This window comes from Lupinus angustifolius, unplaced genomic scaffold (assembly GCF_001865875.1).
Source record: "Lupinus angustifolius cultivar Tanjil unplaced genomic scaffold, LupAngTanjil_v1.0 Scaffold_19_35, whole genome shotgun sequence".
Taxonomy (NCBI): domain Eukaryota; kingdom Viridiplantae; phylum Streptophyta; class Magnoliopsida; order Fabales; family Fabaceae; genus Lupinus; species Lupinus angustifolius.
The window spans coordinates 53578-81293 of NW_017719324.1; the positions used below are offsets into that span (position 1 = coordinate 53578).

General features: G+C 35.5%; 1 protein-coding gene across 1 annotated transcript; it reads right to left on the bottom strand.

The window, feature by feature from the left end:
• LOC109338190 (WAT1-related protein At5g64700-like) lies at positions 1-27716 on the bottom strand. Its single transcript, XM_019575361.1, has 8 exons — positions 27468-27716; positions 27290-27352; positions 26798-26914; positions 24344-24593; positions 24094-24252; positions 23654-23805; positions 23182-23285; positions 1-113 (listed from the first exon to the last, which is right to left on the bottom strand). The coding sequence occupies exons 1-8, from the start codon at positions 27638-27640 to the stop codon at positions 103-105; spliced, it is 1029 nt and encodes a 342-aa protein (XP_019430906.1). The 5' UTR covers positions 27641-27716; the 3' UTR covers positions 1-102.

The window sequence follows — 27716 nt, forward strand, 5'->3', positions numbered from 1 at the left end:
TTAACTGTCTTAGAAGCTTTAACAAGCCACATTGTCACACCACCTAAGCCTGGGAGAGAGCATTGCATAATGACTTGTATGCATTTACACCGAACTTTTCCTTCAGCCATTGCCTGGTATCAAGCAGGGATAAGCAAACATGTTACCAAATAGCACGTTTCCAAAAAGATGAAGAGAGAAAAGGAATGAGAAAAAACAAGTATAGCAAAACACAAAAACCATTTGTTGGTTGTTCAATTTTCATTAATATTGGTAGATGGTATATAAGCCCATTTTCACATTAATTGGCAACCACTGTTGTGATTGCAGATTATTCATGAAGGGGGTCTATGCAAATGTTAGTTCAAGATGTTTCACACTTTACACCTACTCCCATAGGATGGTTTGAAGATGATAATTTGAGTCTAGAGTGGCTGGCTTCTGAACCAACATATTCCGCAGCATTTTGCAGACAGACAGAACATAACGAAATTGAGTGTCTTGCTCTGCTCTCTTTGGTTCTACTAAGAGGTGGAACCAAAATATGTCACTTGTTAACCATATGTTCTATTCTTTTGTGGATGAACGGTTTAGTCGGACCGGAGATCCGGGCAAGAATTCTTCTAGAATCTGGATGGAGGTTGACTTGGATCCGCTGGTAGAGGTATCTGAAAAGATTCTCCGACGATCAAGTCAGTAAGACTGGAGATGTAATGCTCGGAAGCAATAAATGAGAGGTAAGAAGTAAGTAGATAGTAATAATGACAAGTGATGAAAAATAATTGATACTTCCTGTTGGGGAGACCCTCTTTATAATGGTTGAGGTGGATGACGTGGCTCTAGATGGTACTGTTAGCATGACCAACCATCCTGGCCTGTCGGTGGCTGCTTTCCCCACGTCAAACAGCTTTAGCAGGATCGTACTCTATGAATAGTTGACTTATAACTTGTATCAGGTCTGGTAGCCGTATTGCATGCATGTTCTTGTCGTGTTGGCATAGGGGGTAGGTGAGATTGTAGGTGTTGTGGTAGTGTGTTGTTGGCAGCGTGACAAGTAGAATGTTAGGGTAGTGGTCCTAGAGGTCGCCTACCATGTACGGGCAATTGTAAGGCATGCAGTTAAGCTCTTTGTTCGACCATACACGACTCTTGGTCGGCTAGAAAATAGGCCACCCCAGATAGCGGAGAGGTCCGAATAACCGGGATGGAACAATTGCCCCCAGTTTAGTGGCATGCTCGGTAGGCGAGTATTATGATAGACTCTAGGCATATTAGTAGGATGTTGATGGCCTTCTAGACTATGTGACACGTGGTTGGTCGTTAGTGTTCTTGGGTATTGGACTGTTTTGTGGCACAAAGTACTTGAGTGTGGCTTATCTGTTCATTTTTTGCTACGCTTTGCTTTGGTTCTTGGGACGCCGTTAGATTGCACTCGAGTGCTTTTTCAATGGATAGGATGCATTTTGAAATGGGTTGTAAGAGTTGACCTTAGCCCAAATTCATCTATAAATAGGGGGATTCCCCTTCATTCCCTTCACTTTGCTTTCTGAACTCCCTGTTGCCGAACGCACTCTACTATCAATCAACTTAGTCTTCTTTCAGCTCCTTTCAGTCTTCTTCTTAGGTAACTTCCTTTCCTTTATACTTTCATAGTCATGGTCCTCATCACCGACCTAGAGTCTAGCTCTGATAAGGTGGTGGTCTTGTCTAGGCCTCCACCCAATTTTGTTTCACGGTCGCCTCGTCCCACGAATCATCTTGCCCGGAGAAGGGCAAGCAATTTGACACTCTCAAGCTTGCTAGCCCATTAGAGGGGGAGAATGGTAGGAAGGGGAGTCGTAGGTTTCGATCAGGGAACTTTTCTAGAGAAGTGGCATCTAGTCATAGATATGGAATCCAGTTCGGAGTCTGAGGCTTCTTTTGGTGACATGTTGTTGATGTCAAGAACATATATTGGAAGGGCGAATAAGTTTCTGATCCCGAGGGTCTAGATGGCCCTAACTCGCGCTATTGGTAGGTTGATCAGAAAGTGTTGGGCACCGTGAGCAACTTTCCAAAGGATGTGACACCAAAAGTTGTCGTGTTGGCATGTACGTTAATCTGCATCCTACTACAAGCCCCCTCCTTTAAAGAACGATTTTGGCAGGACCTTTATTTGGACTGGAGGGGGGATAAGTACAGCTTCAATATGTATGACTACTATACGAAGAAGATCGGGCTAAAAATCCATCTAGACAAGTGGTATGTGGGTGTGCTAAATCATCTGTTGGTCTCCCATTCCCAGTTGCGTCCGAACACCTAGGGATTCATCCGAGCGTTCGACCTCTACTGCAAGGTGATGAAATTCATTTGCACGATTCCCTTTTTCTTTTGGATGTTCCGGGTGACCCACATCACCAATCCGAATGAAGAGAAGATTGATCATTGCAGGTGGACTTGTCTTCAATCAAAGAACAAGCATGCCTTGTTCCACCCCTATGACTCCTCCGCTAAGAACTGGAAGGCTAGGTTTTACCGGGTCAAGATCTGGGGAGCACCCCATCAGTGGGCTTACAACCCCCGAGGAGAGCGCCGTTCCCAGTTATCTTTGGAATGGTAACCTCCATCAGAAGTCGGCTAAGAAGTTCAACTATGACTTCAAAAGCCTCGAGGGGCTGGAGATTGAGGCGACCCATGTAATGTTAGGTTGAGTTGAAAGTGGTTTCGTGTTGTCTTGCTCCAACCTATCCAAAGGCTGCTCAAGATTCTTAGGTTGAAAGTGGTTTCGGATGAGCGAGGGCAGGCTTCTCAGGACTCTCGCAACCAAGCCCAAGGGGAGGTTGCCCAGTGGACTGAGGAGGTGGACGCTCTCCAACTGGATTGGGACAGGCTGGTCGAGGAGCGAGATACTATCTTCAGCCTTACGATAGATGCTGCCTACATTGCATGCCTTTGCACAGGTCAGCTTGGTGCATTCAGATGGGGACTAGTCCTGGACGCAGATTGATGCCTATGTTCAGGACGGGGAATTGCTAATGGATGAAGGCGATAACGTCGTCAAGCTTCCAGTTCCGGGAAAAGGGGAAGGCATGAGTGCCATGTAATAGCTTATGATAGTGTATCCCTAAATTTTATAAGGATTTGGTTGTCCTTTAATCTGAGTTGCATTGTTTCTTTCTAAATTGTTTGATAATATAACTGGAACCGTTAATGCATTGACCAGAACTGGCATGTTAATAATAACCTGAAATTGAAGGTAATCATAACCAAATTTGGTTTCTAAATTAATTGTTTGAGACTAAATATTCGTAATGCGAGACCACGATACCCAACATGTTCTAAGGTGTGGGCTCGACCGAGAGTAATTCAAAGAGCTCAGATATAAATGTGATGCCTTCGAATTAAAGATAAGCTTGTGCATAACAATAATCAGGAATGTGGCCAAGGTAGCTTTGGTCGGAACTAATGACAACTAGAACAAATGAATCATGAATTTCAACAAGTTGACCTTGGCCGGAAAATATCCAAGGAATTTTGAAGAGATAACCCTGACCGATTGATGAGCAATATATTACATACTATTCATAACCTTAATTTAACATGATTAATGTTTCTTGGTGCCTAATTGACTTTGTTTGACATGGTTTAGTGTTTTAGACTTTATTAGACTAATATTCCTATAATGAGTTAATTTGGGATCATTTAGCCTAATTAAATCTATTATCATTTTCAGATCATATTTGGCATCAAAGACATTTTGGGCATTACAGAAGGCAAAGATATGTGTTGAAGTGAAGATTGTGTTTTAGGAGTTTTTAATTGTAATTTTGTTTTGGGCCCATTGCTTAGAGCCATTTCGGTTTTACCCATTTACTTAGAGAGGGAAAACTGAATTCCATCTATCACTTTACATTTCCCTCATTTTGAAACATAAGGCATTTTTTCGTTTTCCCTCTTTTGGCTCTGCTAAGGTTTCACTTCTTCTTCATTTTCATTTTCAGTTTGTTCTTCCATTGCCATGGAAGGCTAAATTTCTAGACTTAATTCTTTTGGTAATGTATCACAACTCTTGAGGTTTTATTATTAATGTATTTTCGGTTTCTTTACTATTAATTTCTCTATCCTATTTCTGAATGTGGTTTGCTTAATCCCATTGTTTAGAAACTGGTTTGTGAGTTTATCCTCGTTTAGTTGATTTACTCTCTAGTGCATGAACGCTTAGTTAGTGTGAATTATTTAATGTTCCATGCTTATGCTGATTTTGCTTAGTCAAAGTTTAGGTTGTATTGATTCTCAACAAATTCGGAAGTTAATGGTTTGAATCTGAAAATAATCTTTTGAAACCGAGGATTGAGTTGTGAACAAACGAACCAAAAGGATTTAGCCGTTTTATTACATTGCTTAACTATTGTTTCTGAATTTGATTTATGTTCATACCATCCAACAACAAAAATCCCATTATGTGTGTGAGTATAAGGTATTTGAAGCTTTGCTTGAAAGATAATCCTTGGAAAACGACCTCGGAGTCACTTCCTAGTACTACAGTTTTTAATTGTTATATTATTTGCATCAGGTACGGCCTCAATCAAATTTGTCGCTGCTGCTGGGGATTATCAGTTCTTGTCAAAGGTTCTTAGTATAGTTTATTGTGTGCCTTAGAATAACCATTATGTTTGGGTTTCAAAAACTGCATGTTCTATTCAATGTTGGTTGTTTGTTGTCTTGTTTAGCCATTTGCATGTTGGTTGATTCAGGTGTATGTTGGTTAATATAGTTGTGGTTGGAATTTTTGCATGAAACTTTGTTTCTATACTTCTTTCATTACATATTGAATGTTGGATGCACCATAGTCAGTCACCTTGTTGTTGGTTGTCAGATACAAACTAGTAGTGACTAGTTTTATTATTGATTTTCTATTTTTGGCATAACTTTGGAACTGTTAATTGGAATTGGAAATATTACATATACATTTGGGGTAGAAAAATCGAAGGTTGATGTGTATGACATGGTTGTAGAGGGTACTGTTGATATGGTCGACCATTCTGGCATGCTAGGGGATGCTTTCCCCATGTCAAGCGACTTTGATAGGGTCGTACTTTGTGCATAGTTGACTTATAGCTTGCATCAGGTTTGACAGTCGTATTACAGGCCAGTTCTTGTCGTGTTGGCAGAGGGGGTGGGTGAGATTGCAGGTGTCATGGCAGTATATTATTGGTGGCGTGACAGGTGGGATGTCAGGGTAGTGGTTCCAGAGGTTGCCCACCATATATGGACAATTGTAAGACATGCCATTGAGCTCTTTGTCCGACCATACCCGGCTCTTAGTCGGCTAGTGAAGAGGCCACCCCGGGTAGCGGAGAGGTCCGGATAACCAGGATGGAACAATTTTGTTTATGAAATATGTTGTTACTTTAAACTTTTATGAGTCTTTAATGGTTCATAAGAAACTTTTAATTAAGACATTGGTCATTATGATATTCATATGTGATAAATGAACAGATTGAAGAATGCCTAGTTCCATTTCAGTTTCTCTTCTACTGCACTTTCTAGTCACATTTCTTTTCAGCTCTCTGTCTTTCCTTTATAAATTCCTTGATAATTAGGAACTGGGTTTTCTTCATTTTCTATATAGCACTGCACTTTCCTTACTCAACTACTAATGTTTTTCTAATTCTCATTGTGTTTCTACTAATAAGATAGCAAAGAATGGTATACCTTTTGTTTTTTTTTCAATGCATAAGTAACACTATCATGGAAACTATTCACAAGGTGAGAGAGGATGGAGTTAGCAACATACTCTCACTAGTTTGATTCATTAATTGTCAACCAACATTATGTTAGGTACTTTCATTCAAATTAGTAACTCTCAAGAACATGAACCACTTAGATTATTAGATTAATCTAGCAAAATGTACAACAAAACCAATTTATTTGTTCCTTTTTTTTTCCCATGCTACCAATGTTCCCTTGTTGTCTTCCAATTCTATGTTCGGGACATGTATTTAAGACGCAGATATGCCAAACAAATATTTCAAACTCACCTGGTAACCGGAACTTACAACAATAAAACGGGTGATCAGCAGTTTGTAATGTATGTATAATGCCAGGTACAAGAAGTTGTAGCAATTGGGAACCCTGAGGCACTTACGCATTTTAACATCTTCAATTTTTAATGGACCTGTTGGAGGCAGACCAACGATAGTTCTATCAGAACTTGATCCTACATCACATTAATAATCATTAGACTCAATGTGACGTGCAATTTTCCACTTGTTTGTCCTACTAGAATGTTGCTTCCATTCAAACTCAGATGTTGAGTTTTCAGAACAAAATCCACTCATATTCCTCAGTGAAAGCATTTGATCAGACACGAAAATCCAAGATGGCATTACAAAACATCTTAATTTACTTCACTCAAATGATCTACTAGTCTTTAATCTACAAAGAATAAGTTGTAATGACTGCAATGTTACAAATGTGCAATTTGTCTAAACTTAACTGTAAAGCTATCTATAATTCTGGAAGTGTGCACGTTCCTTACTTCCAGAATATCCATTAAAGTTAATTGAGTGGAATACATATGTTTCCCGAGATTTGTAATATTACAAATATTTCCTAAGAGCGACCATCTTTTCAAATTGAAACTTGAAACAAGAGGTTTTAGTAATTTCTCCCACTGCCAAGGGACGTATACGCATTTTCTCAACATGATTTACTACCAGGCACTCAACTTATCTTCTGAAATATAAATTTTCATACATACACACATATGATCGAGGGCATGCGAGTTATGAAGAAAAAAGAACTTCCAAACTATATATATGAACTAAAAAAGAAATCTCTTTTGTGCCTTTCCACCAAACCGCTTACCATTTTATCTCCCAACATACCCCTTCCACAAAAGCCTACTAGACCAGGCGAAATGTCGAAATGTTACATTTAACACATTTCAATATTTACTAGATGGTTTTTGGTCCATAACAACCAAAGAGAAGTTGGACCCTGCTTCTAATATCATGTTAATGTTCTATCTAAAAACTAATTGCCAATAAAAACAATAGTCCAACATGTATCTGTTGGGTTTGGGCTCCCTTCCTATGTGGAGAAAGACCTAGTTGCGAAAAGCCCACTTATCTCACTTAATCTAATAGATAGGGGTCAGATGTGGTAAGGGAGTGTAGGAAATTTATGCAAAAAGAGGCAATTGAAAAGTGTGAGAGAGGATAAGAAAACTCAACCCGTAGGAACTCCGAGCAGCCGTGGGAAATTCGTGACTGCGTCTTCGTTCACCGTTGGATCGGGCTGAAATTTGGATAGAAAGTTCACAACTTATAGTACTTCATTCTGAATGGTTAGATCGGTGAGACGATATCCGAGGTGGTAGAAATAGAGTTGTTACAGCAATTGTGTTACTGACTTTTCTTGTTTTTCTTGTTCTCATTTTCAAGCTTGTTGCTCTATTGTAAGCTGTATTGTTGAGCATGTTTTGTGCTGTATTTTGGAGACACTCTTGCATTCATATTTTGATTATAGTGGAGCTTCATTGACTGGCTTGTGCCCGTGGTTTTTACTTCTCACTTTGGAAAGGTTTTCTACGTTAAAATTTTGGTGTTCCTTGTGTGTTACTGCATTATTTGATATTGCTCCTCATAGATTCTAGAAAATTGGGGAAATTATTATCCGCTGCATATACTCTGTTAGAGTTTATATTGTTATTGTGTTGAATTTCTCATCAGAGTGGCATCAGAGCTCTTTGGGGTTTGAGGTTATTTGACTTGCTTGAATTATGGAGGAAAATACACATAGAATGATGTGTTTGAATGACACTAACTATCACTTGTGGAAAGGAAAAATGAAAGATTTATTATTTGTGAAGAATTTGCATATACATGTGTTTGCTACTGAAAAGCCAGAGTGTAAGTCTGATGAAGATTGGTGTTTTCAACATCAACAAGTTTATGGTTTCATTCAGCAATATGTAGAAGACAATGTCTACAATCACATTAATAATGAGGAAAATGCAAAATATTTATAGAATAAAATTGAATCCTTGTATCCTTCTAAACCAGGGAATAATAAATTATACTTGTTGAATTCCTTGATGAATTTGAGGTACAAGGACTGACCTTCTATTTCAGATCACTTGAATGATTTTCAAGAGGTCCTTGATCAATTATCAGGAATGGGTATCCAGTTTGATAATAAAGTATTGGGACTATGGCTATTCAGGAATGGGTATCAAGTTTGATGATGAAGTGTTGGGACTATGGCTACCGATAGGTATCGAGTTTCAATTACAAATTCAGTCTCCGATGGTATTGTCTCTTTGGAGAGTATAAAAGGAAGTATTCTTAATGAGGAGATGAGAAAGAAGACACATGGTACTTCATCTAATTCTAAGGTGTTTGTCACTGAAAATAGGGGAGAAGTCATAGAAAGGAACTGAAAGGTGATAGAGAAAAGGGAAGAAGTAAGTCCAAGTCCAGATGCAAGAATGTGGAATGTAACAAAGCAGGTCACATACAGAAGAATTGTTTTCAATGGAAAAGGGAGAATAAAGACAAGAAGGGAAAACAGAACGAGAAGAATCATGGTAATGATGATCATGTTACTACTACTACTTGTGATGATCTTATTATTCTTCGTGATCGTGATTTGGTTAATCTTGTATCAGATGAGAATATGTGGATAATTGATAGTGGTGCTACACTGCATGTTACACCAAGGAAGGAGTTCTTCACATCTTACACTTCTAGTAATTTTGGAGTGTTGAAGATGGGTAATGATGGTGTGTCAAAGGTAGTTGGTATTGGTGATATTTGTTTGCATACCAAAATGGGAGTGCAGTTGTTGCTTAGAGGAGTTAAACATGCTCCAGACGTTCGTTTCAATTTGATCTATGTGCATATGCTTGATGGTGGTGGTTATGATAATCACTTTCGTTCTGGAAAATGGAAACTCACTAGAGGTAACTTGGTTGTGGCCAGATGGGAGAAAATTTCTAAACTCTATTGGACAAAAGCTTTGGTTGCTAAAGAAAGTGTGAATGCCATGGATATGGAAGCTTCTTTGTGGCACCACAGACTCAACCATATCAGTGAAAAGGGTTGAATTGTTTAGCCAAAAAGGACGTACTTCCAGGATTGAAGAGTGTAGAGTTAGAGAAATGTTCTCATTGCATGGATGGTAAGCAGACCAGAGTATCCTTTAAGAAGCATCCCCCTTCAAGGAAGTTGCTTGAACTGGTGCATTCTGATGTTTGTGGTCCATTGAAGGTAAAGTCATTTGGTGGTGCACTTTACTTTGTTACTTTTCATGATGATTGTTCAAGGAAGCTTTAGGTCTATGCTTTGAAGACAAATGACCAAGTGCTTGAAAACTTCAAACAATTCCATATTTTGGTTGAGAGACATTCTAACAAGAAGCTGAAATACATTCGTACTGATAACGCTGGTGAGTATTGTGGACTGTTTGACATTTATTGCAAGTAGCAAGGTATTAGACATGAAAAGACTCCTCCTAAAACTCCTCAGCTTAATGGCTTAGCGGAGAGGATGACCAGAACTTTGGTTGAAAGAGTTAGGTGCATGCTTTGTGAAGCAAAATTACCTAAACATTTTTGGGGTGAGGCTTTGTACACGACAATGCATGTTATTAATCTTAGTCCTGCAGTTGCTCTGAATGTTGAGGTGCTAGACAAGATTTAGTTTGGCAAGAATGTCAGGTATGATCATTTGTGAGTCTTCGATTGCAAGACATTTGTGCATGTTCCAAAGGATGAAAGGTCCAAATTGGATGCGAAGGCACGACAATGCATCTTTATCGGTTATGGTGAAGATGAATTTGGCTACAAGTTATATGATCATGTTGAGAAAAAGGTCGTTAGAAGTCGTGATATGAAGTTCATGGAAGATCAAACTATTGAAGACATTGATAAGATGAAGAAGACTACACCCGAGGAAGATAGTAGATTGTCTGATATTCATCCATTTTGGACGCCTATACATGATTTGGATAAAGTTGAGAATAACGTTCAAAATGGTGAGCAACATGATTATGTTGGTGATCAACAACTTGGAGATGGTTTAGATTTTCCTATTGATATTGGTGAAGATGAACATAACATGCCAAAAGATGAAAATCTTGTTGACGGTGATTTTACCATCTTGTTATTTTATGTTGATGACATGCTTATTGTTGGGAAAAATATTTCCATGATATACAGGTTAAATAAGCAACTAGGCAAGTCATTTGCCATGAAAGAAATGAGAGTTTCTAAGCAGATTCTTGGTATAAGAATCATGCGAGATAGGCAAGAAAAGAAACTTTGGATGTCACAGGAACACTATATTAAGAGAGTGTTACAGAAGTTTCAGATGGAAAATGCTAAGGCAGTAAGCACTCCTCTTGCTACTCATTTTAAGTTGAGTGATAAACAGTATCCTTCAAATGAAGCTGAAAAATCATATATGCAACGAGTTCCTTATGCATCTGCTGTGGGAAGTTTGATGTATGCAATGGTGTGTACAAGACCAGATATTGCATATGATGTTGGTATAGTTAGTAGATTTCTGTCAAATCCAGGTAGAGAGCATTGGAATGCTGTGAAATGGATTTTGAGGTATCTTTGTGGTACTGCTAATCTGAGGCTTTGTTTTGGAGGTGATAAACCTACTCTTGTGGGTTATACTGATTCTGATATGGCTGGAGACATTGATTCTAGAAAGTCCACTTCAGGTTACTTGATTAAGTTTGCAGGGGGAGCTGTAGCATGGCAATCCAGGTTGCAAAAGTGTGTTGCATTGTCTACTACTGAGGCAGAGTTCATTGCTATTACAGAAGCATGCAAAGAGTTGCTTTGGATGAAGAAATTATTGCAGGAGCTTGGTTTTGTCCAAGACAAATACTTGTTATTTTGTGGTAGCCAAAGTGTCATTCATCTTGGGAAGAATTCAACTTTTCATTCTAGGTCCAAACACATTGATGTGAGGTATCATTGGATACGTGATGTTTAAGATGCTAGGTTGTTGGAATTGGCTAAGGTTCATACAGATGATAATGGTGCTGATATGATGACTAAGGTCTTATCAAGGTGGAAATTTGAAACTTGTTGTGAGATCGCCGGTTTGGCGATTCTCTCCATATAGTAGTTAGGGTGAGATATATTGGGTTTGGGCTCCCTTCCTATATGGAGAAAGACCCATTTGGGAAAAGCCCACTTGTCCAACTTAATCTAATAGATAGGGGTCAAATGTGGTTAGGAGGTGTAGGCAATTTATGCAAAAAGATGCCATTGAGAATTGTGAGAGAAGATAAGAAAACGCAACTCGTTGGAACTCCGAGCAGCCGTGGGAAATTCGCGACTGTGTCTTCGTTCACCGTTGGATCGGGCTGAAATTTGGATAGAAGGTTCACAACTTATAGTACTTCATTCTGAACTGTTGGATCGGTGAGACGAGGTCCGAAGTGGTAGAAATCGAGCTCTTACAACAGTTGTGTTACTAGTTTTTCTTGTTCTCATTTTCAAGTTTGTTGCACTATTGTATGCCGTATTGTTGAGCACGTTTTGTGCTGTATTTTGGAGACACTATTGAATTCCAATTTTGATTATAGTGGAGCTTGATTGACTGGCTTGTGCCCATGGTTTTTACATCTCACTTTGGGAAGGTTTTCCACGTTAAAATGTTGGTGTCCCTTGTGTGTTACTGCATTATTTGATATTGCTCCTCATAGATTCTAGAAAGTTGGGGAAATTATTATCCGCTGTATATACTCTGTTAGAATTTACATTGTTATTGTGTTAAATTTTCCATCAGTATCTAAACCATGCCTAAGAGAATGAGGCAGATAATGTAAGATTTACTTCCCAACGAAGACTTTGGTTGACTTTTATTGGAATGGATATCTGAATGATTATCTGATCTCCATACCAGTTGGAGTTTCCTTCAAAATTTTCATTTTGTATCTTTGTCCTAGGAGAAAGTGCATAACATACCAAAATAATGTCATTGCAAATTGTTGAGAGTTAGCAATTCTAAAGCATACAAATAGAGCACAAGTTGGGGTATTAAGTACAAGCAAAAAGCATTATTCAAATGTATGAAAAAGAATAAGTTGCGTTGGGTCCTTGGATAAAGTTGAATTCATTAGCATCTTTGTTGATGGTGATTTTACCATCCTGTTATTTTATGTTAATGACATGCTTATTGTTGGGAAAAATATTTCCATGATTGACAAGTTAAAGAAGCAACTAGGCAAGTCATTTGCCATGAAAGAAATGAGAGTTTCTAAGCATATTCTTGGTNATTCTTGGTATAAGAATCATGCGAGATAGGCAAGAAAAGAAACTTTGGATGTCACAGGAACACTATATTAAGAGAGTGTTACAGAAGTTTCAGATGGAAAATGCTAAGGCAGTAAGCACTCCTCTTGCTACTCATTTTAAGTTGAGTGATAAACAGTGTCCTTCAAATGAAGCTGAAAAATCATATATGCAACGAGTTCCTTATACATCTGCTGTGGGAAGTTTGATGTATGCAATGGTTTGTACAAGACCAGATATTGCATATGATGTTGGTACATTTAGTAGATTTCTGTCAAATCCAGGTAGAGAGCATTGGAATGCTGTGAAATGGATTTTGAGGTATCTTTGTGGTACTGCTAATCTGAGGCTTTGTTTTGGAGGTGATAAACCTACTCTTGTGGGTTATACTGATTCTGATATGGCTGGAGACATTGATTCTAGAAAGTCCACTTCAGGTTACTTGATTAAGTTTGCAGGGGGAGCTGTAGCATGGCAATCCAGGTTGCAAAAGTGTGTTGCATTGTCTACTACTGAGGCAGAGTTCATTGCTATTACAGAAGCATGCAAAGCGTTGCTTTGGCTGAAGAAATTCTTGCAGGAGCTTGGTTTTGTCCAAGACAAATACTTGTTATTTTGTGGTAGCCAAAGTGTCATTCATCTTGGGAAGAATTCAACTTTTCATTCTAGGTCCAAACACATTGATGTGAGGTATCATTGGATACGTGATGTTTAAGATGCTAGGTTGTTGGAATTGGCTAAGGTTCATACAGATGATAATGGTGCTGATATGATGACTAAGGCCTTATCAAGGTGGAAATTTGAAACTTGTTGTGAGATCGCCGGTTTGGCGATTATCTCCTTATAGTAGTTAGGGTGAGATATATTGGGTTTGGGCTCCCTTCCTATATGGAGAAAGACCCAGTTGGGAAAAGCCCACTTGTCCAACTTAATCTAATAGATAGGGGTCAAATGTGGTTAGGAGGTGTAGGCAATTTATGCAAAAAGATGCCATTGAGAATTGTGAGAGAAGATAAGAAAACGCAACTCGTTGGAACTCCGAGCAGCCGTGGGAAATTCGCGACTGTGTCTTCGTTCACCGTTGGATCGGGCTGAAATTTGGATAGAAGGTTCACAACTTATAGTACTTCATTCTGAACTGTTGGATCGGTGAGACGAGGTCCAAAGTGGTAGAAATCGAGCTCTTACAACAGTTGTGTTACTGGTTTTTCTTGTTCTCATTTTCAAGTTTGTTGCACTATTGTATGCCATATTGTTGAGCACGTTTTGTGCTGTATTTTGGAGACACTATTGAATTCCAATTTTGATTATAGTGGAGCTTGATTGACTGGCTTGTGCCCATGGTTTTTACATCTCACTTTGGGAAGGTTTTCCACGTTAAAATGTTGGTGTCCCTTGTGTGTTACTGCATTATTTGATATTGCTCCTCATAGATTCTAGAAAGTTGGGGAAATTATTATCCGCTGTATATACTCTGTTAGAATTTACATTGTTATTGTGTTAAATTTTCCATCAGTATCTAAACCATGCCTAAGAGAATGAGGCAGATAATGTAAGATTTACTTCCCAACGAAGACTTTGGTTGACTTTTATTGGAATGGATATTTGAATGATTATCTGATCTCCATACCAGTTGGAGTTTCCTTCAAAATTTTCATTTTTTTTCTTTGTCCTAGGAGAAAGTGCATAACATACCAAAATAATGTCATTGAAAAATGTTGAGAGTTAGCAATTCTAAAGCATACAAATAGAGCACAAGTTGGGGTATTAAGTACAAGCAAAAAGCATTATTCAAATGTATGAAAAAGAATAAGTTGCATTGGGTCCTTGGATAAAGTTGAATTCATTAGCATCTTTGTTATTGTTGTGAAGAACATCTTTGCTCCTGACCTTGGCACGGTTTTGATGAAGACACCAACATCACCAAAAAGAAGAAAAGGAAGAATACTTAAGAAGACAATGAAGATTCAAGCTTCAAGATATTCAAGACTTCTGGTCTAAGTCTAAATAGGTACTTCTATCCTATACTCTTGATTATACAATAGTAGTAATGCTCAAACTATTTTTAAAAGAAAATTGAAACACTTTAAAATACTTAAAACAATTTTCAAAAATAGTGTGTAACGGGTTACTTCATCTAAGTAACAGGTTACGAGTGTGAGAAAAGAGTTATCCAACTTAAAACTGATCAGAGTAATCCATTACTGTCTTTAAGTAACAGATTACTAGTGTTAATGAAGTTGAGTAACATATTACTAGTGTTAATGAAGTTGAGTAACAGATTACTCAACTTGATGTAATCGATTACTCTAGGTGAATTTTAAATTCACCGTTGGATAGAACATTTGGCTAATCGATTACTCAATGCTGTAATCGATTACTGAGAGTTGTTGCATCAGATTTTTGAATTCAAAGTGAATGAGTTTCAACCCAAAAGAAATGTTTTCATTCCAATCAATTCCTACCCTTTCAAAGAGACATTTTGGCTGATTGTAAAGCCTATATAAAGGCATTAAAACTCATAATCACAACACACAACTTTCATACAACTATCGACTTTTGCGCCCAGTTCTTAAACTTTCAAAAGACAATTTTTCTGAGTTACTTGAAGTAATTGTTTAAAGTTTTACAAACTTGTTGAGAAATATTACTTAGTATACAAGAGAGTTATTGGATTGCAAGTGATATTACATTTCATACTTGTAAAGGCAATCAAAGCCAGTGTTGTAATTCTTCATTCATTGTAAATACTTTCTTTCACGGGGTGTGATAAGAAAGGGGATAGAGTTACTTGGAAAGGGGTTTTTCAAGGTGATAAGTATTAGTGAGTGTGTAAGGTACATAGAAGTCTCGGGGTGAGATATTGTAATGACAACTCATAATATTTTGTGGAAAATCTCTTGTGCTGCACGAGTACTGGACATAGCCTTCGGTGGACAAGAAGGTGAACCAATATAAAACTTTGGTGTACTCTCTTCTCCCTTTATCTCTTCAATTATTTACTTGGTATTTTCTGAAAATTATTTTCGCTGCTCTTAACTCTTGATATTGCAGAAAAAGTGGCCATAAGTTTTAAGCCAACTAATTCACCCCCCTCTTAGTTGCAATCTCATTCTTACAATTGACACCAGAGCTATTTTTGAGTAAGATATTCTCAAATTTGATCCTATATCAAAGATGGCCTCAAGATCATTCCTAGGAGAAGGTTTTAACATCAATCGCCCTTCAAGCTTTGTTGGAGAGTGTTATGATTTCTAGAAAATCATAATGAGAATCTTCATAGAATCTCAAGACTTGGATATATGGAATGCAATTGAAGAAGGACCATATGAACCCTTCACCATTGTGAACAGTGTAAGAGAAGTAAAGCCCAAATCTTTATGGAATGATGAAGATAAGAAGAAAGTGAAGTATGATCTCAAGACAAAGAACATCCTCACTTCAGTACTTGCCATTGATGAGCTCTTTAAAGTATCAAACTACAAATTTGCGAAAGAAATGTGGGATACTCTAGAGACTACACATGAAGGAATGAATGAGGTAAAAAGATCTAGACTCAACACTCTTTCTCAAGAATACGAAATGTTTCGTATGAAACCAGTAGAGAAGATTCTGGATCTTCAAAAGAGATTTACTCATCTCACAAATCACCTTCTTGCTCTTGGTAAGGTCCTATCAAATAGTGACTTGAACTTGAAAGTTCTAAGATCACTCACCAGAACATGGCAACCTAAGGTAACAGCCATTTCTGAAAAGAAAAGTTTATCAAAAATGTCTTTGGCTGCATTGTTTGGAAAATTGCAGGAACACGAACTAGAACTCAGCCAACTTGACCAACATGAAGAGTATGAGAAGAAAAAGAAGAATATCTCTCTCAAGGCTAGAGTGGAAAAATTCGAATCATGAGAAGATGAATCTGATAAGGAAGAGATGGAAGACATGAGTCTTTTTATGAAGAAATTCAGCAAGTTCCTCAAGAGGAACAAATGTGCTAGAACTGGACAAATAAGGAAATTCACCAAGAACAATGACGACTCCACTTCCAACCAAAATTTCACATGCTTTCAATGTGGCAAGGCTGGTCACATGAAGATGGATTGTCCTAATCTAAAGAACAATTATTTCAAAGGGAAGAATGAAACAAAGAATGGACGAAGAGCCTACATTGCTTGGGAAGACAATGATATTAGTTCCGCCAACAAGCACATCTCTCTTTAATGGCATCTCATCATTTTGATGATGAAGAGGTAAACGATACTCAACTATATTCTTCTGAATTACAAACTCCTTTCAATGACTTGCATGATGAATATGTCAAACTTACTAAAATGTTTCTAAAACAAAAATCTGAATTAGATGCATTTAGAAACAAACCATCATCATCTTCATGTCAAAACTGTAAATAAAGTTTCAACTTTGAGTCTTGAACTTAATAAAATGAACAAGAGTAGTAAAAGTTTGGAAAAGATCATAAGTGATCAGAGACACTCGACAGACCGAAGAGGTCTTGGTTATTCAAAAAGTCATGTTTCTAAGAAACAAAGTGTCCCAACTAAGATAAACTTTGAAAAACAAGATATCCATATTTTTAAATATAGTAAAAATAAATCTAGGATACGTGATCATCAACCCACATGTACATATTGCAAGAACCTTGGACATACACCAAATACATGTAAAATTAGAAAATATGGTGTACCCCTAGGTTATTTTAAATGGGTTGATAAAGGTACTAACTATGTAGGATCAAAAGAATATTGGATACCTAATAAAACTTAAATTGTTTTGTAGGAAAATTTGAGAGTCGCCTGCAACTTATGGTACTTGGTTAGCGGCTGCTCAAAACACATGACGGGCGATATAAATAAGTTCTCTATCCTCACTCCAAGGGACAAAGGATATGTCAATTACGGTGATAACAACAAGGGAAAAATACTTCGAGTTGGTAGAATTGGCAAGCCACCCTAAAAACTGTAGAAGGTGTACTATATGTTGAAGGACTCAAGCACAACCTTCTAAGCATAAGTTAATTATGTGACAAAGGCTTCCATGTGGCAGTCTACCTAGATAAGTGCATCATTAAAAGTAAGAATTCTCAAAACTCTAAAGTTGTTGGTAAAGGGATAAATAATATATATATATATACATATATATTTATTTATTTATATATATATGATTGACATAGATTCATCTTTACCAATAACATGTTTAGTTGCAAATGATAATCATGATGCATGGCTTTGGCATAGGAGAATTGCTCATATAGATATGGACCATTTAAATAAACTTATTAAGAAAGACTTAGTTATTGGTTTACCCAAAATGAAGTTTGTTAAAGACAAACTATGTAGTGCTTGTCAAATGGGTAAACAAACAAAAACCTCTTTCAAACCTAAGCGTATGGTTTCTTCCGATAAACCATTGCAGTTACTACATATGGACTTGTTTGGCCCCTCAAGGACAAAAAGTTATGGTGATAACTACTATGGTCTTGTTATAGTAGATGATTTATCGAGATACACTTGGACACTCTTCCTAGTTTATATGAATGAGGCATTTAAAGCCTTTAGCGTTTATGCTAAAAGAGTCCAAAATGAAAAATCACTAAAAATCGATGCTATAAGAAGTGATCATGGGGGACAATTTCAAAATTCTTCTTTTGAAGAATTCTGTGATAATCTTGGCATCAGTCACAATTTTTCTGCTCCTAAAACACCACAACAAAATGGTGTTGTAGGAAAATCGTACAATGTTGAATGAAACCAACCTCCCAAAATATTTTCGGGCTGATTCAGTAAGTATTGCATGTTATGTTTCAAATCGAGTTCTTATAAGACTAATTCTTAAGAAAACCCCTTATGAACTCTTCAAAGATAGAAAACCAAACATATCTCATTTGCATGTATTTGGTTGTAAATGCTTTATTTTGAATAATGGTAAGGATAACTTAGGCAAATTTGATGCAAAAGCTCATGAAGGCATCTTCCTAGGCTACTCTCTTACGAGTAAAGCTTATAGAGTCTTTAGTAAAAGAACTCTAGCCATGGAAGAATCCATTCATCTATCTTTTGATGAAACCAATCCTGAGATAAAGGATGGGTTAACTCCTGATAAGGAGGAATTGTCAAGTTCATCCTCAAATGAAATTTTTATTATTGAACCTACAACTGATACTGAGCATTTGAAAATGAATGATAACCTACCATCTCAAGAGGAGCATATTCATACAGATTTACCAAAAGAATGGAGAACTCGTCGAGATCATCCTATTGATAACATTATTACTAAATTAAATACGGGTATCACTACTCGACGAATGGTTGATAAAGCATGTATAAACATGGCCTTCGTCTCTCAAATAGAGCCATCCAAGATTGATGAAGCAATCGAGGATGAAAACTGGATTCTTGCTATGCAAGTAGAATTAAACAAGTTTGAGAGAATTGAAGTTTGGGAACTTGTTCCTAGACCGAAAAACAGGCATGTTATTGGAACTCGCTGGGTATTTCGAAATAAATCTGATGAAAATGGTATTATTGTTAGAAATAAAGCTAGACTAGTAGCCCAAGGATACAATCAGGAAGAATGTGTAGACTTTGATGAAACCTTTGCTCTGGTTGCTAGACTTGAAACTATTAGACTATTACTTGCATATGCCTGCTCTTTGAATTTTCAGTTATATCAAATGGACATAAAGAGTGCTTTCCTCAACGGCTACATTCAAGAATAAGTGTTTTTTGAACAACCTACTGGTTTTGAATATTACAAACATCTTTCTTATGTAAATTAAAGAAAGCTCTATATGGCTTAAAGCAAGCTCTTCGTACATGGTATGATCGTCTAACTAAATTTCTACTTGAAAAAGGTTTCAACAAAGGGGTGCATTCCTTTAAAATGTGACAATACAATTGCTATAAACCTCACAAAGAATTCTGTTATGCATTCTAGAACCAAACACATTGATATAAGACATCACTTCCTTAGGGACCATGTCCAAAAGAAGGATGTGTCTGTAGAATTTGTTGATACTCACAACCAACTAGCAGATATATTCACTAAACCATTGGCAAAAGAACATTTTTATAAAATTAGATGAGAATTAGGCATTCTTGATGAAGCATACTTATCTTAAATGCTTATATATGATTATATGTGTGCTTCATTATATCTATTTCATGCCTACTTGAACTTAAATGTGTTTATTTATGTTTAAAAATTTCAATTTTTAGGTTAAAAATCATTTTCATAGCTTAATTTTACCTAAAAATAAGTTTTTCTGGGGTCAGTAATCAATTACATTGGAAGTAACTGATTACAGGGTTGAACAGTGTATTTTAGTAACCAATTACTCAAAATGAGTAACCGATTACTCTATGTTGTTATTTGAAAAAAAAATTAATTTGAGTAACCGATTACTCAAAGTGAGTAACCGGTTACTTTTTGTTGTTATATATGTATTTTTTCTACATTTTTAAACTTTTTCAAACTCATCTTCTTCCTCACTTCAAACCCTCTTCGTGGCCACCTCTCTCTCTCTCTAAAATCTTTGGTTTTGATCTGTTTTGAGTGATTTTGTATGCTTTCATATCACATTTTCACTTCTAAACCATCATTTTTGTGTTTAGTGGCCTAAATCAAAAACCCCCAAATTTCTAAAACCCAAAAACCTAACTTTTCAAAAACTCATTTCAATGGTTTCCTCATCTAGAACCAAGAAGCAACGCACCAATCATACTCAAAGGAACCAAGGAACTTCATCCTTGGATTCCAACCCTCTTGACTTAACGCGGCTTCTAGCAAATGATGAGCAAAATAAAATCTTTAGGAGCATTTCCATGGTCACATTATCTTCACTCCCAAATACGGTAATCTCGGGAATTTTGAGTTTGAAGGTTTTCTATCCTAAACTGATTAGAGTATTTTACTGTAACATGAACTTTAAGAAAAATCGTCTTACTTCCTATGTAAAAGGAAAAGACATTACTTTGGATTTGAAAATCATGAGTTCATTGTGCTGTAACATACCCTATCAGGGGAGCATTGCAGGCTTCGACCTTGTATGTGAATGGGAAAACTATGATCGAAAAGATTTTTATTATTCTTTGTGTAGAATAACCAAAGAGGAAATAGAAATGCTTAAGCAACAGGGCTATGGTGAAACTGTTAAAAATAGAGATATCATATCTGCTAGACATCTCAAACTAGAAGATTGTTTGCTTCATTATTTTCTGAGCTATGTCATCTTACCAAAATTTTCAAATCACTCTCAACTAAGTGACATAGAACTCCAATTGATGTATATTATGAAATTTAATCTAAAAATCAATTGGACTCTGATGATAATGAGACAAATGTGGTCTGTAAGAGGAACACAAAGCCATTTGCCATATGCAATCCTCATAACAAAAATCCTTGAGCATTTTGGTGTTTCTACTACTGGAGAAACTAAGGTCTCGCTTAACCCTCGTGAAAGTCATATTGATGTGGATGTAATCCACAAAATGGGCTTCACATTTGATCTTCGTGACCGGACCTACAAGCATAAGAAAGATATACTTCTTGCTCCTAAACCAGAACCTACCTCTGCTAATCCTTCTGAGTTTCATGCTCATTCTTCCTCATCTGCTTCCATGCCTACCAATCAGATGATAATGGATGAGTTATTCTCTCTTCGAGGCTACATCACTAATCGGATGGACGCATTTGATACTCAGAATCAACAAATCCAGTTTGAACTTCATCATCTCTCTTCTAAGCTGAGTAGCATGGACATTGATGAAGACGGTTCTGAGCCTGAGTCTTAGACTTTATCTATTGATAGGATTTTCTAGTTGTAATGTTAATTTCTCCTAGTTTGGAACAAATTTCTATTATGTTGTTTGTATTATTAATGCTTGAACATTTTTTTACTTTTATGATATGCATTGCGATGTTTATATGATATCTTATGATTACCGTTTTGCTTGTCATATACATCTTGTATGATATATATATATATTGTGTTGGAAACTCTTCACTTTTCTACTTTTTGATGAAGTCAAAGTTGGGAGAGTGTATTTTATGTTTAAAACATTTTAGGCACATAACTCCAAATGAAAGGGGGAGCATACAAGATAGGGGGAGCATACTCAAGACAAGTCAAGAACATCACAAAGTATGCTGCTCTCAGAAAACTACACTGTTAAGAAGATATTGGTTTGTCATCATAAAAAAGGGGGAGATTATGAAGAAGATCTTTGCTCCTGACCTTGACACAGTTTTGATGAAGACACCAACATCACCAAAAAGAAGAGAATTAAGAATACTTATGAAGACAATGAAGATTCAAACTTCAAGATATTCAAGACTTTTATTCTAAGTCTAAATAAGTATTTCTATCATATACTCTTGATTATACAATAGTAGTAATGCTCAAACTATTTTTAAAAGAAAATTGAAACACTTTAAAATACTTAAAACAATTTTCAAAAATAGAATGTAACGGGTTACTTTATCTAAGTAACAGGTTATGAGTGCGAGAAAAGAGTTATCCAACTTAAAACTGATCAGAGTAATCCATTACTGTCTTTGAGTAACAGATTACCAATGTTATTAAAGTTGAGTAACCGATTACTCAACTTGCTGTAATCGATTACTCTAATTCGAAAATAAATGATCAGTGAACAGAACATTTGAGTAATCGATTACTCAATATTGTAATCGATTACTGAGAGTTGTTGCATCATATTTTCGAATTCAAAATGAATGAGTTTCAACCCAAAAGACATGTTTTCATTCCAATCAATTTCTATCCTTTCAAAGAGACATTTTGGCTGATTGGAAAGCCTATATAAAGGCATTAAAACTCATAATCACAACACACAACTTTCATACAACTCTCACACTATTCTGAAAAATTCTCTCACTATTTTTCTGCACTTTTACACTCAGTTCTTAAACTTTCAAAAGAGAATTTTTCTGAGTTACTTAAAGTAATTGTTTCAAAGTTTTACAAACCTTTTGAGCAACATTACTTAGTATACAAGAGAGTTATTGGATTGCAAGTGATATTACATTTCATACTTATAAAGGCAATCCAAGCCACTGTTGTAATTCTTCATTCATTGTAAATACTTTCTTTCACGGGGTGTGATAAGAAAGAGGAAAGAGTTACTTGGAAAAGTGTTTTCCAATGTGATAAGTATTAGTGAGTATGTAAGGTACATAGAAGTCTCAGGGTGAGATGTTGTAATTACAACTCATAATATTTAATGGAAAATCTTTTGTGCTGCAAGAGTACTGGACGTAGCCTTCGATGGACAAGAAGGTGAACCAATATAAAATTTCGGTGTACTAACTTCTCCCTTTATCTCTTCAATTATTCACTTGATATTTTCTGCAAATTATTTTCGCTGCTCTTAACTCTTAATATTGCAGAAAAAGTGGCCATAATTTTTAAGTCAACTAATTCACCCCCTTTTAGTTGTAATCTCATTTTTACAATTGCGAGAGAGGGGGTCAGATAATCTTTATTCAAAATTTCTCATCCGATACTCATTATTTATGGTTTTGACCAACTATCATGAAAAAGTCCCCTTAAATAATGTATATATTTTACTTGTCAATCAGGTAGTTGTACTTTTGTTCCATGTTTACCCCATTTTCTCATACAATTTAACTTGAGATGTATTTATCTATAGGCTAAAAGATTTTTACAACATTAATGTATTATTCATCATTCATATTTAATTTGATTATTGTTGAGTTTTAAATATATATAATACAAATAAATATTAGGTAATGTAATGTATGGATTGTGCATAAATCTTTATATTGACATAAATATTAGACTAATGCGGATTAGGATCCCAAAATCATATCCCAAAAACTAATTCACATGAGAATTTGGATCTATCTCTAACCCGAACCCAGCTCTATGTCTAAGGAGGATTCGGGCATTCGCTCCCTGCTCTTTCCCCACAGCACGCAGTACAATCCTACAATCAATGCGATCCCTCCTAAAATGCTGCTAAACAACAAAAGCGCGAATAATAAGTTAATTGGCAATAATAACAAAAGGAAAGTGAAGTTATCAAGTTTTTAATTTGCTACATGCTGAAGTTCACATACATGATGAGTCGAAAGTTAGGAACAAGACTGAAGTCTCAACAGAGGAATTAGAAAGTATAAATCATGGTTTTAATTTGTAGTCGATAACCATATGCAATTGCAACTGTTGTAAAGGTCCTAACGATATCACCATCACATTTGTTGTTATTTGGACGAATTAAAATCACAATATAAATCATAAAATGCCATATTACTTAAATTTAAAAATAGTCATTAAAAACCCAGAATTAATAGTTTCAATATTTATAAGTGACAATAAATTACCTTCCCAATCTTATTATAACGCCCAAGACAAGTGCAGAGGAGATGATTGTCATAATCAGAGCCAGTGGTGACGACATGGCTAGAAACACAGGTCCTTTCTTCTCTATAATCCATGTTTGTAAGCAATATGTAACACCCGTCACCACAATCCCCTATCAAGACAAATTCAATGCTATCAGATACAATTTATAGGCAACAAATCTCTAGCAATCAAGGTTTTAAATCAGGAACCGCAATCGCAATTGAAGCAGTAATGTTACGGTAATGGCAGTATCCACAACCCACATCACGGTTGCAATTGTAACAGCATTTACCTATAGTAGTCCACAAGATTATGGTTTTGCTTGTCCACAATTTAAAACATTGAAAGTAGATAAGTGATATATTTATAATACTTCTGTAAAGCTAACCAATTTAGTTATAAGGAACGAGAGAATTACACAATATAATACAGCTAGAAGCCTGACATTCCAAGCCAACTTCCATTGCTCTATCTCCCTTTCAACAGCAATCGCAATAACAAAAGACTGAATTGAGCTTAAAAAGCACTGAATAGTTGTGAAGAGCAGCATTGAAGGGTAAACATTTATAACAAAAGACTGGATACACACCAAAGAAAAAATTCAGATGATTAGACAATATCAAATAACTAAGGACATGACCCATGAAGGAGAAACAAATTGAGTTTACCTGTAGCACAAGCCACAGCCCAAAAAAGCTGTTAGATAAGAGTAATAGGAAACAACCCTTTATCCATCTACTAGATGATTCATGAATTCCATGTGGCTTAATTTCATGGTAATTCAAAAGGTGATGATGGCTTAAAAATTCCAAAGGAGGACCTTTATAAAGGGCAAGGGTTGCTACACCCGCCAAGCATGCAATAACGCCTACCAACTTAGCAATCCCAGCAGCAGTCTTTATTTTCAAAGATTCAATCCTATAAAACATTCGACCTTATTAGGAACATATATAACATTTCAGTATTTTAAATTGCATTCAAAACGGATAATGCAACTTCAATATTATGATTTCAAGATTTTCCAAAATAACTTCGGCTACATTTTCCCACAATTACAATAAACGTAACATAATTCTAACAATGACAACAAATGTAATTTAAAAGACTAGAGACTTAATAAAAAAAATAAGTCTAGATATGCAGGGAGAACGAATACTCCAATATCAAGGTTTAAGTAGTCTTTGAGACCTTATAATGACTACAATTACTGCTGTATTTTCACACCTTAAATCCGTAGCCCACAACCAGCAACCACAGTTTAAATCCTTGTACGGTTGTACCTAATGAAATGTCAGAATTAAAGTTGACTCATTTTGACAGGGTTGACACCAAACATAATTATTCCTAATGAATTTCATGTAGGTTGCATGGAGTCGTATATTCACGTGGACATAACTGCCGCATAATTACATTTTAGAAACAATCGCAACTTGACGTGATCGATATTAGTTGCTGAAAGAACCACGGATCGCATTCGCATGTAATTCCTGGTCAAAACCTAAAAATACTAAACAAGACAAGATATAAAAGCTAAACATAGAGATGTATTCTCTTCACAACTAGGAAACACTTTAACCAACGTATCATATATATATTTGTGAGAACAATCATCTTTATTTCCGAGTTCAAAATCTATGCATCGTCAATAATAGTTAACAAATGAATGATATGCTGACAGTGTAAAAACATTTACACTGTCACTGTACACATATTAAATCATTATTTTCCAACCAAGATTGTTCCTATCTTTTATATTAAAGCAACTAATCTCGTGGTAAAAGTGCCCAATTCAAAACTACTTATACAACATACCAATAAACCCTATACGTTTTTCTTATAAATACTATAGCTTTTGATGAGAAATAAATTAGTTTTTTTTTTTCGATTTACCAAACATACAATTTATGTATGTTTTTCTTGAATTTGGTTATTATTTTTTTTCAGTTTTATTATATGTGTAAATTTTAATTTGATTGTTATTATATTGAATCTCAACTATGTTATCATCTTTGCCCCTATTATTAGTGTTATAATCTTCTATGTTAATAAATTTGAACTAAGGGAGACAAGTTGTTTTCAGAATGTTGTTTATATTGTAAAATCTCTTATAAATATAGTGAAATTAGGCATATTTATCATGTGTTTGATAAAATGTGTAAAAGAGATGTTGCGTTATTTAACATTTAAAATTACTCGCTTCACTGAGCGATATTGAATGTCCACTTTTTACAATGCTTCCTTGAGTAAGTGTTGTAGCAAGTGGCTTTTTACAATGCTTCCTTGAGTAAGTGTTGTAGCAAGTGGATATTTAGCACTGCTCACTCAAACAAGCGTTATTATATCAATTTTCTATAGTGCTTCAAAAACACGGTTGAATCTAATCCTACATTCTATTGCCTCACATAGATAGCGTCTAAAAGTATTGTTTAATGATAATTTTAAGCATCATTGTTTTTCAATTTTGGGGTAGTATTTCTTCCCATCGACACGATCATTATGATAGTGCATTTTTCCTATAGACAAATTATGTTAGTAGTAACCTCTATAACAATGGTTTTTCTTCCCACATAAGATTATTATAATTGTGTCGTTCTCCATTGAATATTATATTAGTAGTAACTTATTTTCTCATCGAATATTATTCCTATGATTGTCATATATACCTTCAAACTTTATAGTTTAGAATACATTTCCATCTAATTTTTTATAGAATCCATATAATTATCTTGACATTTTCCTTTTTAAAAGAATTATTTGAAACAAGATTAAAACATACTAACCTTTGGATTAAATGGAGATGTTAGAAGATATTTACCATGATGAAACATTACTTTTTAGAATTTAGTTACTTTTACTTTATTTGAATTTATATTCATCTTGGTAGTTATTATTTAAATTATTATTATGATTTTTTTTCTACATGATAAATTATTTGTACTTAATTATATTTGAGTTTCTTCAATCTTTTCTATCCTAAACTTTTAACTCTCAGTAAACTTGTATCAAGTACCATAAAAACTTAAGAAATGCTGAAAGTGTTTCAAGGCATATTTGGCTACAAGAATAGGAAGCAAATTTGTAATAAAAAATACAAAGCAATCATACATGCATGCTTTATCTACCTGAGTATGAGCGCCAAAATGAAGGTGATAACCGGAAGGGAGTTAGTGGCAGCAGCAGCCAAAGTGGCAGAGGTGTATATAAGACCAATACCATATATATCCAAGCTCAAAGTAATACTGCAATTTAGGAACACTGACCCATTTTTAATGATGATGTTAGGAAGAAAAACATAATAATATTCAAAGACATCATCGCCATAATTTAATGAATATACTAATTAATGCAAAGTATCATATAATTTTAAATCTATTACCAGTAATATTATTAGTCATTAATAATTGTGAATTCCTTATTTCATACTTCTTACTCGCATAGTTGTCTTTCTATTAATGGAGAGGTAAGTACATATTTTTTCCTTTATTTTTAATGGCAAAAGAATAATTTTATTATAATCAAATGGATAAATGTATCATTAAAAATTATATTTCCCTTTATTTTTTTGATACAATATCTCCATTAATGAAAAAATATCATAAGTACATAATACACACCCAAATAAAGACAGGAAGAAAATCTTGCAGAAAGTCAGTAATGACAATGGTGGTGCAGTTTTCCTACAACCAAAAATAGTTTTAAAAAATTAAAACTAACATAATTACCACATAATAAAAAAGCAAAAAGTATAAAATAAAATTTAAGATGCATACTGATATACATGTTTATGCATACCGTTCAAAGAAAAAAGCAAAAGGGGAAAGAAAAAGGGTTGCTATAGCCTGTCTATAAAAGACGAAGATGAAATTGTTCATGCCATGATCAAATGCAACTTTTGAGAGAAGAAACATAGCAGCATATATGGCTTGTATGGCAAACACAACCACATAGGGTTTATTTCCTTGCATTGTCTGAGTTTTCTTTTTAATGTGTCCTTGCTTTGATTGAAATGTCTGAATGTTGAGATGCTTCAAAGCACACACA

Bases quoted from the DNA above. Each gene is read 5' to 3' on its own strand.
- LOC109338190 (XM_019575361.1), bottom strand. From the start codon at position 27,640: ATGCAAGGAAATAAACCCTATGTGGTTGTGTTTGCCATACAAGCCATA. The intron at 26,915-27,289 runs GTGTGTATTATG...CCTAAATTGCAG, and splicing joins TTCTTCCTGTCTTTATTTGG to TATTACTTTGAGCTTGGATA. The intron at 24,594-26,797 runs GTAGATAAAGCA...AATGTTTTATAG, and splicing joins ATTTTGGCGCTCATACTCAG to GATTGAATCTTTGAAAATAA.